At 35.9% G+C, this 14264-nt stretch overlaps 1 protein-coding gene across 1 annotated transcript in view; it reads right to left on the minus strand.

The window, feature by feature from the left end:
* TSPAN8 (tetraspanin 8) overlaps positions 1-14264 on the minus strand; it is a 513016-nt gene that overhangs the window by 4761 nt on the left and 493991 nt on the right. The window contains exons 6-7 of the mRNA XM_044087126.1: positions 13152-13274; positions 4045-4128 (exon numbers count right to left, since the gene is read on the minus strand). Coding sequence (XP_043943061.1) covers positions 4045-4128; positions 13152-13274 — 207 coding nt within the window. The remainder of the gene's footprint in view (positions 1-4044; positions 4129-13151; positions 13275-14264) is intronic.

Here is a 14264-nt window from a genome sequence, read left to right on the forward strand (position 1 = left end):
GTATGTGGGCTGACAACCTGTTCAATGCCACTGTTCTGTGAATGAGGGAGCATGGATTCCAAATTCTTAGTGTATATGCATCTCTCACAAATTGTGTGGTTTAGGAGTAGTGGATTGACAGTGTATATTAGGCAATTGCTACACTGCTTTAGGATACCCATGTCAATCAGGCTGGCAGGAGAAATGGAGGAGAACTGACCACCCTTAATACTAGATGTAAATTTGCATACTTTAATGAGGAAGGACGTGGTTTAATTGGGAGATTAATGCTGATTCTATACTATTGGGGGACTCAAGGGTTATGAGACTATTGGGGATGAGAAGATTTCAGTTAAAGAGGCAAATGCTGTAGAAAGCCCAGCTGAGGTGTTCTCCGAGCAGCTAAACACAATTTAAGAGACTCCTCAATTGGAGCATGGGCAGCTTCTAAGGGAAAATAAATCTACTTTAGCTTTTTCATCCATAACTGCCAGTGGTTACCTCCACTGTGCGGTGCTATGTAAAGACACTCTACATGCAAACAGATGCCTTGGATTGCTCAGATGAAGATAGTTGAGCAGTGGCTGGTCTCCAAACTTTGAGGAGCTGTGTTAAAACAGGCACAAACCCACACAAACATGGGACTTATGTAGCAACTGTGACAACCCTTTTTTAAAACAAGTTAAGCAATTTTCAAGCAAGCTGGCCAATGGAAATGCTTATTACTGAACCTTATTTCAACAATCCCCAACTCAGATGGGTCCTTTGCTACACTCCGCTGCCACAAGGGTACAGGGGGCCCCTTTCAATGTAAGATGGCTAGTTTAGTGCTCACATAATACCAAATAGTCCAGATTCAGCAAATCTGAATGTACTATATGCTATAAAATACACAAATACTAGAAAATACAAAGTGCAGGAAAAACAGTCTCAGACAACAAACAGTTGAAACTGTAAAACAGCTAAAAATCAGTTAAAAGTAGGTGTCAATTCAGTAATACACAGTTTAAAAGTGCAGTACAATGAATAAAAGTACTTATTTTTTGTCGATTTCAAAGGATACCTTGGATTTCATTTGAATTCACTTCAGAGATCAGAGAGCATGCCAATCCTACAGCAGCTTCTATAAACTGAGCACAGGTCCATTTAAAGGATGTTAATGTAGCACACTGGTTAACTTGAAGGGGGAGTCTATTCCAGAGGTGGGGGAGGAGTTGCATAATGAACCTGTTGAATAATGAATCTATTACTCCATCATGTTTCATTTATTTGCTGGTGAAGATTTAAATCCCTAATTCTGGTATTTATGATACTATCTGAGGACGTATGGGTCGCTAATGGCACAAAAGGTGAGGCATAGCTATACCCTCAGAAGTCTATAAGATACTGAATAAAGGGACAGTACTTCTAGTCTTTTCTGGTAGCCTATGGCTTTTAGGCCAGTGATCCTCATCGGGAACTTCTGGGTCATTATAATTGTTTGATATCTTTAGTTAGGCACATCTCAAAGGAGGTATCGGAGTCAGTAATTTGTGTAAACAATGCAGAGTATCATGGAATAATGATCTCTTTAGATCTTGATGATATTCATTTGTCCAGTTAGATGCACTAAGTTGAAGGACATTACGACTAGTGCTGCTAAATGATGATCAAAGAAGGGTGAATTATCAACTCAAGTTCCAAGGTCGACAGCAACATTCTTATTTTGAAGTGGAGTACTGTCTATTCTGTATTCTGGATGGTGGGCCTGTCTGCCATATGGGGAAATGCTGAATACTTTTTGCATTTAATTTAAATCCAGTTTTAGTACTGCAGTTATTTACCAGTATACGTTCTTTCTGTAGGGCTTGGGCATTACAGGGGGATGTGACAATCGCTCCCAGTTTGCTGTCATCTGCAAATTTAGTTAGTCATAGCTCTTGGTTCATGGTTTAAAGACCAAAAAATTAAATGCTAAACAAAAGAGGTCCCACCACTGGGCTCTATACGACATAATTGGCCAACACCACAGTTTCTGATGAGACACCTGCTAACTGCATCATGTGGGTTCTGTCTTTCTGCTAATTGGATACTCATATGACCACATAGGAGTCTACTTGTAATGCATTCAGATTATTAGCTATGCTAGCATGGGGGAATGGTGCCATATGTCTTGGCCACATAAAGATGTACCATGTGAACAGCATGACTGCTGTCAGCATCCTGAGTGACACTTTGAAAGAAATTTACCAGATTCATTAGACAGGGTCTACTGTTGACAAAGCCAAACTGCTGTGGGCTTAGCAAGATGAAACTTTTAATCAGGTTGTTTATAATATATCCCATGGTTTTACAAATGAGGTTTGTCAGGCTAATGGCCTATAATTCCTGGGGACAGTAACAGGGCCACCCTTATGGAGTGGCATCACTACTGCTGTATATCAAACCCTAGCTACAAAGCATGTGGTTAAGCTCAGATTACATAGTTTAAGGAATGCCTCTTCCAGGACATGCTTAGTGTTGTTTAGTACACTCTGATCCATGGAGGAAGTAGTGTTGTTCTTGGGGAACACTTTCAATGCATGTTCTTTAGTGACAATGCAGAGTTGAAAGATTCAGGAATAAGTGAACTTTGGACAGTTACCTCTGGGATAAAGTTTGTACTGAATTTCTTTGCTAGCATGTTGGCAATTTCTTCTGGGTCAGAGCAGGTGGTGCTATTTTGAATAATTTCAGAGCAAGGCCTGGTGTAACTGTCCTTGGCTTTACATGCTAACTTAAGTTCATGAGCTGCTTTAGTTGAGTAGTAGTGTTATTTAAAAGTTTGGCAAAATTTCAGATATTATAAATGAGAATTTTTAAATATGTAGTATACTTCAATGAGTTTTTGTTCTTTTGCTGAAGAGTTTATTTATGTTGGTGGACCACCAGGGTGTTTTGTTTTTAAATTTTCCATTATATTCAGATCTGACTGGGAGCCCCTGTTCTATACATTTATTTAAGTAGGCACATAACTTATTTGGGAAGCTACCTGATGTGGCAACATCGTGGGTGATGTGGCTATAATTGAATTTGATGTCATCATAGAATTTGATGAAACTGAGATATTTGAAATCCTCAAATTCTACGATGCCGGATTCAGTGAGTTTAGAGATTTGAAAGTGAAAGTGACTAGTTTATGCTTTGAATTAACCAGAGAAGGAGGGACAAGGAAAATAACACATGATAATGATATAATTATAAGGATCAGGTCAAGAAAACTATGTTCTTCTACTGGGTTTGTTAAAATGTCATCCAGGGACTTTTTGTTTATTAAATCAGAGAACTTTTGGAGCATACTACATTGGAGGTATAGGTACTCCAGTTTATTATGGGGCAGTTAAAGTGTTCCAAAATAATGGAGTTTTTCTTTATGGGGAGTTCAACAATTTTTTGATGGTGCATAAGGGGAGTTATGTAACACATTAAAATGATAGTTGGCCCTCTTTAGTGGGATTTGGAGTTCACTGAGTTTCATTTGTGGGACTCGGGGGATCCATCTAGAGATAATATGGTCCCTAACAAATATAGACATGCCACCACAGTTGCTACCAAGTCTAAAGGCATAGTAGGTACAAAACCCAAGTTTTCAGGGATTGTTTTCTAAATGCTTAAATCTAGTTTCAGTAATTACCCAAATATGGATGCATACCAAAAGCAGAAGTGCCTGAAGTTTGGGCATTCTATTCTTGGACAATATTTTTTTATTTACTATGTCTGAACAAATATAATCCTGCAATGTTTACTAAAATGAAAAGTAAGAGCCAATATGATCCTGAAGTGTTTTCTGTACTGGTAATGAATGATAAAATCTGCTAGCTGGAATGAAATATTTGACATCCTCATAATAATGCTACATCATCAAAAAAGGTATATGTTAAAATCACAGTGAAAGTATTGTGTAACTCATTGCATCATACTTCATATATTTTCACCTGTACATTTCATTAATATTCAAATATACTGGATAAGCTCCATAATACTTCAAACTATTACATGTCTGCATATAACATTAATCTATTCATGTATATTTTAAGTGACAAGTACCTGAATGAGTGCAAGTCCAAATGCTACTCCAGCAATAATGGAAATGTTGTCCTTCAGTACTTCAGAAACCTTTGATAAACATTTCTGAAAATAAAAAGCCACATACGTCAGTTTGCATAATTCAACAGACACAATAATATTTTGTCATTAACTGCCTTCCCCATACAAATATAATTTACCATTCTCAAAATGTTGAGGGCTTCAAACAGGACTAGTAGATTAAAACAGTGCAAGTTACCACTAGTGGCAGAACAGATGTTGCAATTATCACTAGGTTATCCCTTTAGGTTTCCCCTACAGTTGTTTGATATGTAATTGGTTGAGGGTTCATGCATCATTCATGATTTGTTAGAGTAAAATCCCATAAGGTGTTTTTCTTGGTGAGTTTTACCCCATGCCTGCTGAACATGAAGTTTCCCCTTGGTTAGACATTGCCAATTCATCCTTTGCATAGCTTGGCCTCCCAAGATTTTAACTATATTTTGAGGGTTTAAATATTGCATTTGTGTTCCAGGGTATTAGTTTCACTATTTGAAAGTGGACCACCAGACTCAATGGAGTGCATTACCCACATACACCTTCGTAGTAACAGGAGAAATCTTAGTCTGTTTAGTCTGCCTTATTGTTGACAGTATTATCTTGCCACTGTGTCCACTTCATTCTCTGTCTTTTGATGTCTGTCTCTGTCTGTCCCAAGCATTTGTGTGCCCATAATTAATTTTACACTGTGCTACCCAATCAGGCAGTTCTTTTAGCCAATTCTTTTCATCTAATGACAGATTATTATATCATGCCCAGATTACAATTGAACTCTTCCAATTGAAAAGTATGCCCTGTCTCTCATGTACTACTCTTAGTGAAGATATATTTTTTAATGTCCAAATTAAAAATATCTAATTACAGATGCAAATTTTCTCCCACTCTCTCCTGCCTTTTTCAGTTCAGTTACCTTACAAGTCCTGTTAATTACCTCCTGAAAATATAACATATTTGTCTTTCTTTCCTGGTATCTAGTGAATACAGACTTAATGTTATTTTGTCTAATCCTTTGTCTTGATGGATTTATTCTGACGTCTTTCTGCTTAAGAGCAAATTTGGACTGTCTCTGCATGATCATCAGAAATGGATGAACTGCTCCAGATCTGCTCTTAGCTGTATCTTGCAAAGTGGCAAGATCATTTCTATATTACTTGAATCGATTCCCATTGTAACAAAGCCTCGTGTTTATTGACCTTGGATGCCTCCCTTTCAAACTGCTTTTGAAGATCTTGCACCTTGGAAATGATTACTCTTTGGTCCACTTCCAGATTGACTGTCTCCCACTTGACACTCCATGATCACAAACTTGACTTCTAGCATTTACCTGCTTGGATATAGAGCATTGCATATCTGTCAGCTATCAGGTAAGGTTTCTAGCCCACTTAAATCTCTTTTGAGACTGGTTCTTATTTTCCAGCACTCTTCCAAACTTGGTATCATTCACAAGCAGACAATGAAGACTGCTGTTCATAAGATCAATCCCTGTAGCACACTTTGCTCCTAAATTGCTATACATTAAAGTTATTTTTTGTGCATTCCTTCCTAGACAGTATTCCCACCAATTCAATAAGCTTTCATCTTACCCTTACCATCTTCTCATGAAATGTATACAGAACTAAATCAAAAGACCAGAGAGATATCATACTCAGAACTCTCTTTGACTATTTCTCTTGACACCAAGCCATAGTAATGGATCACAAAGACCACATATGGCTTCTTTATCAAGAGCACATGCTTACTACTGATCTTGAGGTTCTTTTCACCTATTAGCTTCTACTCTTTTCTGCTGCATTCCTCTCCCTCACTTTACCAAGCATGGTGTCAACCCTCCTGGTTTATTGTTCAGTGTAATGCTCATAGACAAGCCCCATGTCCTGTAGAAGGACATGGCATTCCTGCAATTCGGTGGGACAACTCCTGTCTCTGTAGATCTGTTGAACAATTCCGTGAGAGGAAAATCCATTTACATATCTACTGTTGTCTTCAGCAAATAAGAAAGAAGCATCCAACTCCAAAGATAAGTTTTAACAAAGTAAAGACTGAGGCATCTGCAAAGATAAGTTTTCACAAACTGAAGGATGTTGTTGTTGTTGTTGTTGTTGTATCTTTCGGCTTTTACCAGTTAGGGGTCGCCACAGCAGAACTCCGGTTTCACAAACTGAAGGATGGAACTTTTTTTTAATATTAGGGTTGGAAGAATGTCAGTGAGAGCTTGATGGTTTGCTATACCAAAACCTAGCAATAAATTTTGTTAAACCAAGAGTTTGGCACTAGGGTGGGAATATATCTCAGAAAATAATGAACTTTGAGGCAGAAGAATGTCTTCAAAGCATTTACACTCCCTTGTATTTGGAAATGGAACTTAAACTAGGCATGCATGTCCAAAAACTGATTTTCCCATAGACTGGTTAAATTAAGCCTGACCAACATATGAGGACTGAAATGAAGCAATGCCTATATACTGAGTGAACAACTTATGGGGGGGGGGCTATCCTCTATAAATATCTGCACTACAGGGTAAGCTGGGAATATGCAGGTTTTGGAAACATCATTCTTAAAACAGATGTCTCCAAGAAGGTGGTCAATAAGTTCTGAAATGTGGGCATATCAATGAGGGAAGCTTCTATAAGTAGTAAACTTTCATCTGCTAAATAATGATTTGCACTTCCGTATTATATAAAGACTATCTGTTTAGAATAGAATGCAGTAATATACACTTGTACAGATTTATCCAACTTATCTTTAAACATAATAGGTACAACAAAACTTCTGCCTGAGAATCTACTTCAGATTGTATTCCAACATCTTCTCACAACAAAACTACATCCTATGGTAGATTTACCTGAATAGTGTAAGCGATCAAGTCTCAGTCTTTGCAGTCAGGCTTTGTAACATCAGCCTCTAGCTACACTAATACAATAATGTAAAAAAAAACTCACCTTTCAGAGAGAAATGTTCATCAACACAACAAGGTTCTGTTTTGGGAGGGACTCAGTAATCTCCCTTTATATGCTGCTGTCTCTGAATTCAATAAAATCCTCCTAAGCATCCTGAATTCACTGGCACTGTTAGAGTGACAAGACTTAAAGCCAACCCTGCTCCATGAAAAGAAATAAAAAAAAAAAATAATTAAATTAAATAAAGTAACTCATGAAGCAGGGAGACAAATCACAAAAGTTTTGGATACAAAATAACACACTATCAAACCTAAACGACTATAGACATTTCATAATTTAAGCCAGATATCACTTCATCTCTGATAAGAAATCCTACTAGTCCATACTTCAAAATGCACTTATAAACTACACCAAGCTTTTCTGGGCCTCAGTTAATAAATTGCAAAACCCTGGACAAGCTATGCAGCCAGCTCAAACCATATAAAACCAGAATAACAGCATTTCTAGCCAGTTCAACTCCCACTTCAGACAAACAATATAATTCTTAACAAACAATATATCCAACACAAAACTCCAAGTCCCACCACAAACAAATAACTGCCAATTAATTTTCTTCTTTCAATCAATTCCCACCTCTACCATCAAAAACATCCTCAAAAATTAAAACCTACAAAAGTAGCCCTTGACAATTTTCCAAGTGATAACTGAAAATTGTGTCAGATAATATTGTCTATCTTATATTAATTCTAATTAACCACTCTGTAGCAAAAAACAATGTTCCCTCTCTATGCAAAAAGTTTTTTATCATTCCCTACACAAAGATGAGACTTCCAGAGCCCATAGCAATACTATGTCTCTTATCCAAAATATTGGACAACTGCATACACACCCAACTTCTCAACCAGCTAACAGAAAAGCAACTTCTGTCTCCAGCACTGCATAGTTTTTGACCTTACCATAGCACAACAAATGCCCTGCTGAATTTTGTTAATTCTTTCAATATACTAACATAAATGCAAGGATCCTGGTCTATGTACTTTTTCCTGAATTTTTCAAAGGCTTTTGATACTATGTCTTACCAGACTCCTGTGTTCACTTCCACAGGTCTTGCTAATTGTTCAAACCATTGGTTTCATAGTTATCTATCTAATAGATCTCAAGCTGTAAAGTGATAAAACGATTTCTCTTCTTATCCACCTGTAACAGCAGGTGCCCCACACGGATCTATACTGGGTCTCTTACTTTTTAGTCTTTTCAGCAATGACCTTCACACTGCTGTTAAGCATACTACTATAGTTCAATGTGCTGATAACTCAGCCTTGATCTGCTCTTTTAAAGGTGTACCCAAACTCCGAGGACTCACACAAAAACCCTTCTCTGCTCTTGAAGCATGGCCAAATAACTCTCGATTCATCCCAAACCCCAAGAAAACCAAGTTAATACGCTATTTCAAGACAACTCTCATCTCAAAAGGCTGCTTTCACTATAACATCCTCCAATAATACCTTCATTGAACTGTATATTTTGACAAGCCTCTAGGCATAATTATAGATGACCAGATAAAATCTGACCATCATATTCTCCATGCAGTAAAGAACAACTCAGCAATAATTAGGCTTCTTTGATAGATCAAATGCTTTTCTCAATGCCAGAGCAAAGAAACACATAGCCACAATTCTTCTGCTGCCATCTCTTCTTTATGTTGCTCCTAGTTTTATTAATCTGCAAGTCTCCCAGCTACCTAAGATAGAGCAATGTTCTAATTAAACTGCAAAATTTCCAGCAAACCATAACTGTGAAGCTCACCATTGTCTGGCACTTAAGGATCTAAACTGATTAGAATTTTCACACTGTGTTATCCCAGCTCATAACAAGCCATAATTGCATTTACAATCCTGAAAACTGCCCATCTATTAGTAGCATCACGTAACACTATTTCCCTAATAGAGCATTGAGCTAAACAGTAGGCAAATCACTGTTACCACAACTAAATCCAACATCCATATTTAAAAGCTCCATTCCTTTAATTTAAGTCACAATGCAAGATTTTTCAACTCATAACTAAAGCTTCATCTTATGAATAAGAGACTGTGCTCCTATAACTCTCCAGGTTAATCTCTACTAGCTCACATGATATTTAAACTGTCACCAGAGTTGTTTGCTGGATCTCTTCCCAGTAATTTAGTCTTTCTTTATATAATAAACCCATTTCACTTTTACCACCTTCTTCTCTCCCTTACAGATATTTCCTGTATCCGGATTCATGTGCTATGGCTGACTGTATCCTTTTACTAGTTTATCTCTCCCAACATTCTTCTTAACCTGTTTTCCCCAGCATTTTACACATTTCCTCCTTAACCTTTCACACTAGTCTCACTTCTCATATTCCATGTTTTCATCTCACTAACCATCCCATCCTGCACTCACTCTAATAAAAAATATCTCTGTCTCCTCATTATGACAACAGATACTTTACCTGTTCAGAAAAAAAGGACTTAAGATTAATATATTTCAATATTACATGGCTGTGTGTATAGGTGACCTAGGACACAATGATAATGTTCAGTGCACAATATGATATTCATCATGAATCCAGGAAAAGATTCATAGATGATTGTGTTACGTCTCCAAGGACTATATTGCTGTATTTACCTGCCTCTGTTCCTCTTATACCAGACTGAATAAAAGCTGCATCTGTTTTGTTTTGTCTGTGCCTTCCTTATGATTTACTGTATCTATCAGTGCCAGTAGGGTATCAGGCTAGGGAAAGCTCATTTTAAGATACAATGCATTTTTTCTTTCGTATTGCACACTGTTAGAACCTTTATAAACTATATTTGAACTCTGCTTTAACTCATTTATTCCCATAGAGTTTTGGAAGTTTGTATTCCAGATATGAGCCACCATATGATGCTAAGCAGTTCCATTTATGTCACATAGTTGTTGAAATATTTAGTGAAAAATGAAAATTATGACAGTATATAAATAAATGGTATATGAAAAACAAATAATATACCTTTAGGTGCATTTGACAGAAGTCATGTCACAGTGCAGTCATGTTGCCCATCAAATAAGCTTTATGATGAAAACTTTCAACAACTTGTGTACTGCATGATTTTGGAATTATTAATGTAAATATAAACAGGCTACATTAGACACCTAGAGGTGTCAGTAGTATGTAACTAGAGGTCTCACTAAGCTTTAATGAGCCAATCTGCAATACACATGTTGCATGTGGTCAGGAGATGTATCATGTTTTCTCTTTCAAATGAAAAGAGTAATAAAATGATATGTAACTTTTTGTACTTTTTCAGGAAGGACTTGATTACTTACATATGACTTAACTTACTCACGGGCTTGGAGAACAGGTCCTGAAATGCAATTTAAGTATACTTCAAAAAAACACCTCTCCAGAAATGTGAAAGGAAGTAGTCATTAATATGTCATTAATATGCAAATATGCTTCTATGTCTAGTAAAAGAATCAAATGTAATCTAAAGGAATTTAATTATACCTGTTTTGCATGGGAAACCATTTTTTTAGTCTTGCTGAATATACTGGAATGATATGTTAACTATAACTTTGATCTCAGTAGTTCTGTCTTGTGTAACATCTAAGAATTTATAACAGTGAGAGTTTGCTACTGTTTAAGCTAGAGGTGATTTGACTTATTTATTTAGCTTAGGCAAAGGTTTTCCTTAACTCATTCAAGCATACACTATAATGCCTTTTCTGTATACTACCAGTTCACGCCCATATCTCATGGTGTCCAGAAATGTTTTGGGTCTAGCTTCCTTAACTAAGTGACTTGTTGGCTAATAATAGGTAATGTTAGAAAAAGCAAGGAGATTAACAAATCGCATTAAGTTAGTCTAGGATGTCCAGCAGTGGAGAAATTAATCTTTGCCACTTACTATTTATATTTTCATATTTATATTCATATTTTCATAACCAAGATACCATCATTTTATTGAGGTATATGGTGTAAAACACCAGTGTGAGAGACAGGGCAATTCATTGAAAATGTTGGTTTATATCTCACTATACTGGAATATTGCTAGTTGTTTGTTAATAATTATGAAAATAAGGAATATTTCTATTTGTACTTAATACTTAAAAAAACAAGTGACTTACAAACTGTTGCATGACATTAGATGAAAGCTTAAATGTTGTAGAAGAAAAATGTCTTTAATATTTCCCTGTAAGTTGCACATCTTAGGAGATATCCAGTATTACTTGTATTGCTAATTATGCCATTAAACATGTTTTCATGTTTCTGTAAATGTCTCAATAAACATGGCTTTATAGAGGAATTTCTTGTGAATGCTTATGTCTGGTTAACAAAAATGTATTAACAATATCTCCGTGTTGTATAGTTTTTAAGAAATATTTTTTTGTGAAAGTTTAGAAAAAAATACAACTTGGGGTTTATGCGCATTATGATATATTACAGTGTTTTTGGAAAAGACTGTGAATGCACTGGCAATTATAACTGTAACGAATATTTCTTACAGATAGCATTATGATTTGTACAGTATTAATTTATTTTATTGTTCATAAAGTACTTACATTGGTTTATCTTATGCTTTATTTTTCAGAAAATGTGCTGGAATATAAAATTTGTGTAAGCTGTCAGTCTATACCACATACATGATAATAAGGTAAATGTTCTTGTCTATTTTACTGATTATTCTTTTCTCTCTACAATGCCTTAATCTCTAAATATTTAATCCATATCAACACTATTTGCTTTATTTCTTAAGTAAAGTTTTGGTTACTTTTAAGCTCTTGTGGTTGGTCTTTGTTTATATATATATATATATATATATATATATATATATATATATATATATATATATATATATATAAACACACACATACACACCCACACACACACACACACACACACACACACACACACACACACACACACACACACACACACACACATTATTGCTATCTGTTACAAAGGGGTATTCATCACTTTTGGATGGCAAACTGTGGCTTCTACATCCAATTAGTTAGCTAACTTGAGACTATTATCAGAAAAAGACTTGCATTTTTTTATAATTTAGATTTGGCTAAATCAAGAGCAGCAGCTAACTAGTGTGTGTGTGTGTGTGTGTGTGTGTGTGTGTGTGTGTGTGTGTGTGTGTGTGTGTGTGTGTGTGTGTGTGTGTTGACAGTGCTACCGTGCTGGAAGTGGGGAATTAAAGAATTCTACAAGCCATCTCTGAGAATTGTGAATGTTTGAAAATAATACTTTGATTGCAAAGTAGTTACAATGGGTAAAGAGTCACTGAAATATGCTGTGCTTCACGGAAACAGTAGTAAGGAAGAGTAATAGGGTTTTAGGCCAATGACTCAGCTCAGTAAATGATGAATGTGCAGTTGTAGTCTGTGTTTGCATGGGAGAAGCCCATATTCTGGATAACAGTAAATATTCCCTTGATGCTCTTGGGACCAGGTTGCATTTGGTGAATTGATTATTGAATCAAATTTGTGCATACTTTTCTTTCTTTAATCAGTGGTATGACTGGAGAAATTATCATTCCCAGTCATCCATCAGAGGGCTTACAGACATTTTTTAACATTGGTCTATGCCTGTAAAAATTGACAAATTTAATTATGCCAAACTTTTCAATGTTTTTAGGACTAAATATATTATCCTCATTTTTTAACCTATCCCTTCTCTGAGTTCTATTTTGTACATATGTATGTTAAGTAGGTTCTAGCACATAGGTATGGTAAAACTTTTAAGCATTGGTATGCAAGCAGAATTGGCAATTACATTCAACCAGAAGATATGAATAGTATGCAGTTGCAGATTATGACAGGCATGCTGAGAATTGGCTACCAGTCTAGTGACAGCCATAAAGGAAAATAAAATACTCCCTTTATGGTCATCCATGCATGCATGCATGTAGTGTGGTAATTAAAATAATTATTTTATATAAAACAAACATGTCTTCCCTTCTGTTTCATTGCCCACACACACCACATTAGGTATGTCATTAGTAATGCACCTTTACATTACTCATAGCATAATCAGTGCAATAAATCAGCATATTACTTGCTTGTATTGCTGCTAATTAAATGTGTAAAAGGTACAATTACATCTAAAAACAAAAAGAATGAATGCAAAATGAACTATCTGTTATACTGATTCACCTGTTCATAATATCCATCTGCCGTACAGCCAGGGGTATTTGTGGTAGTGCATTTGCAAGATTCTGGAACATCATTTTTGAAACCCCAGTCATTAGTGCCATTAATAAGACCACAGCACTTATTCTGTATAAAAAAAAAAAAAAAGATACATAAAGATTAAAGATCAGCACAATTAACTGTACTTTTCTTAATGAGCTTCCACAGTGTATCAAGACTTTTAGAAAGCAGTAAGAACTGTATCACACAGATTAACAAATGCATATTATTGGTTATAGATAAAAATATTAATCTAAAAGTCTAATATTGCATCTCAGTTTTGTTTGTATCTTAGTCACACAGTTGGCTTGTTCTTGTGTCTATTTTGCAGATGATCAGCAATGAAAGCAACATGAGGACTATGCAAGTAGGATTTTCAAAGAACTCTGTGAACCGATAGCTACAGAAGAATGTCTTCTTGATGAGATGAGGTACATTAACTTTTTTCAGGCGAATTCTATATACATATGAAATATTACTGGTGTAGAGATCTCATTCTGTGACTGGAATTGCCGCTCAGACCTGTTTCATGGCTTTCTTAGTAAACTGTCATCAGATATGCAAATATCAGTTGTCACACCATTAACATTGTTTCTAGTCTCAGCAAATATATGCTTGGGGTATTCTTTCCATCCTTCTTTACTGATTACCATTCAGTAAATCATATCATAATCCACAGAGAGCCATAACATCTCCTGTACCTTTTCCATAATTAAAGACTCTGTTGAAATTAATGATGACTACTACTGAAACTGATTCTTAAACTTTGTGCCCTGAGTACCTTTTACATATGACTGTTCTTTATTTACAGACATCAACTGTTATTTGTTTTGCTTTTTTATAAATCTTAATCTATCCTGCAAGATAACATAGAGTCTGTGACACTTTGAATGCCTTATTTTCCTCTTTCTATGTTTTCTTAGTGATGATAAGGATCCCTCTTGGGGGTCTGCATGCAACAGTTCAAATGAGGTAAACACAGAGGAAGCTTGTGTCATCTCTCTTCTTGCAAGCAGTAAGCAGGGTAACAACTAATCCCAGTTCTAACTATCTGTATTCAGAACTTGTTTCAGCATG

This window comes from Protopterus annectens, chromosome 11.part0 (assembly GCF_019279795.1).
Source record: "Protopterus annectens isolate FY-2018-M chromosome 11.part0, PAN1.0, whole genome shotgun sequence".
Lineage (NCBI taxonomy): Eukaryota > Metazoa > Chordata > Ceratodontiformes > Protopteridae > Protopterus > Protopterus annectens.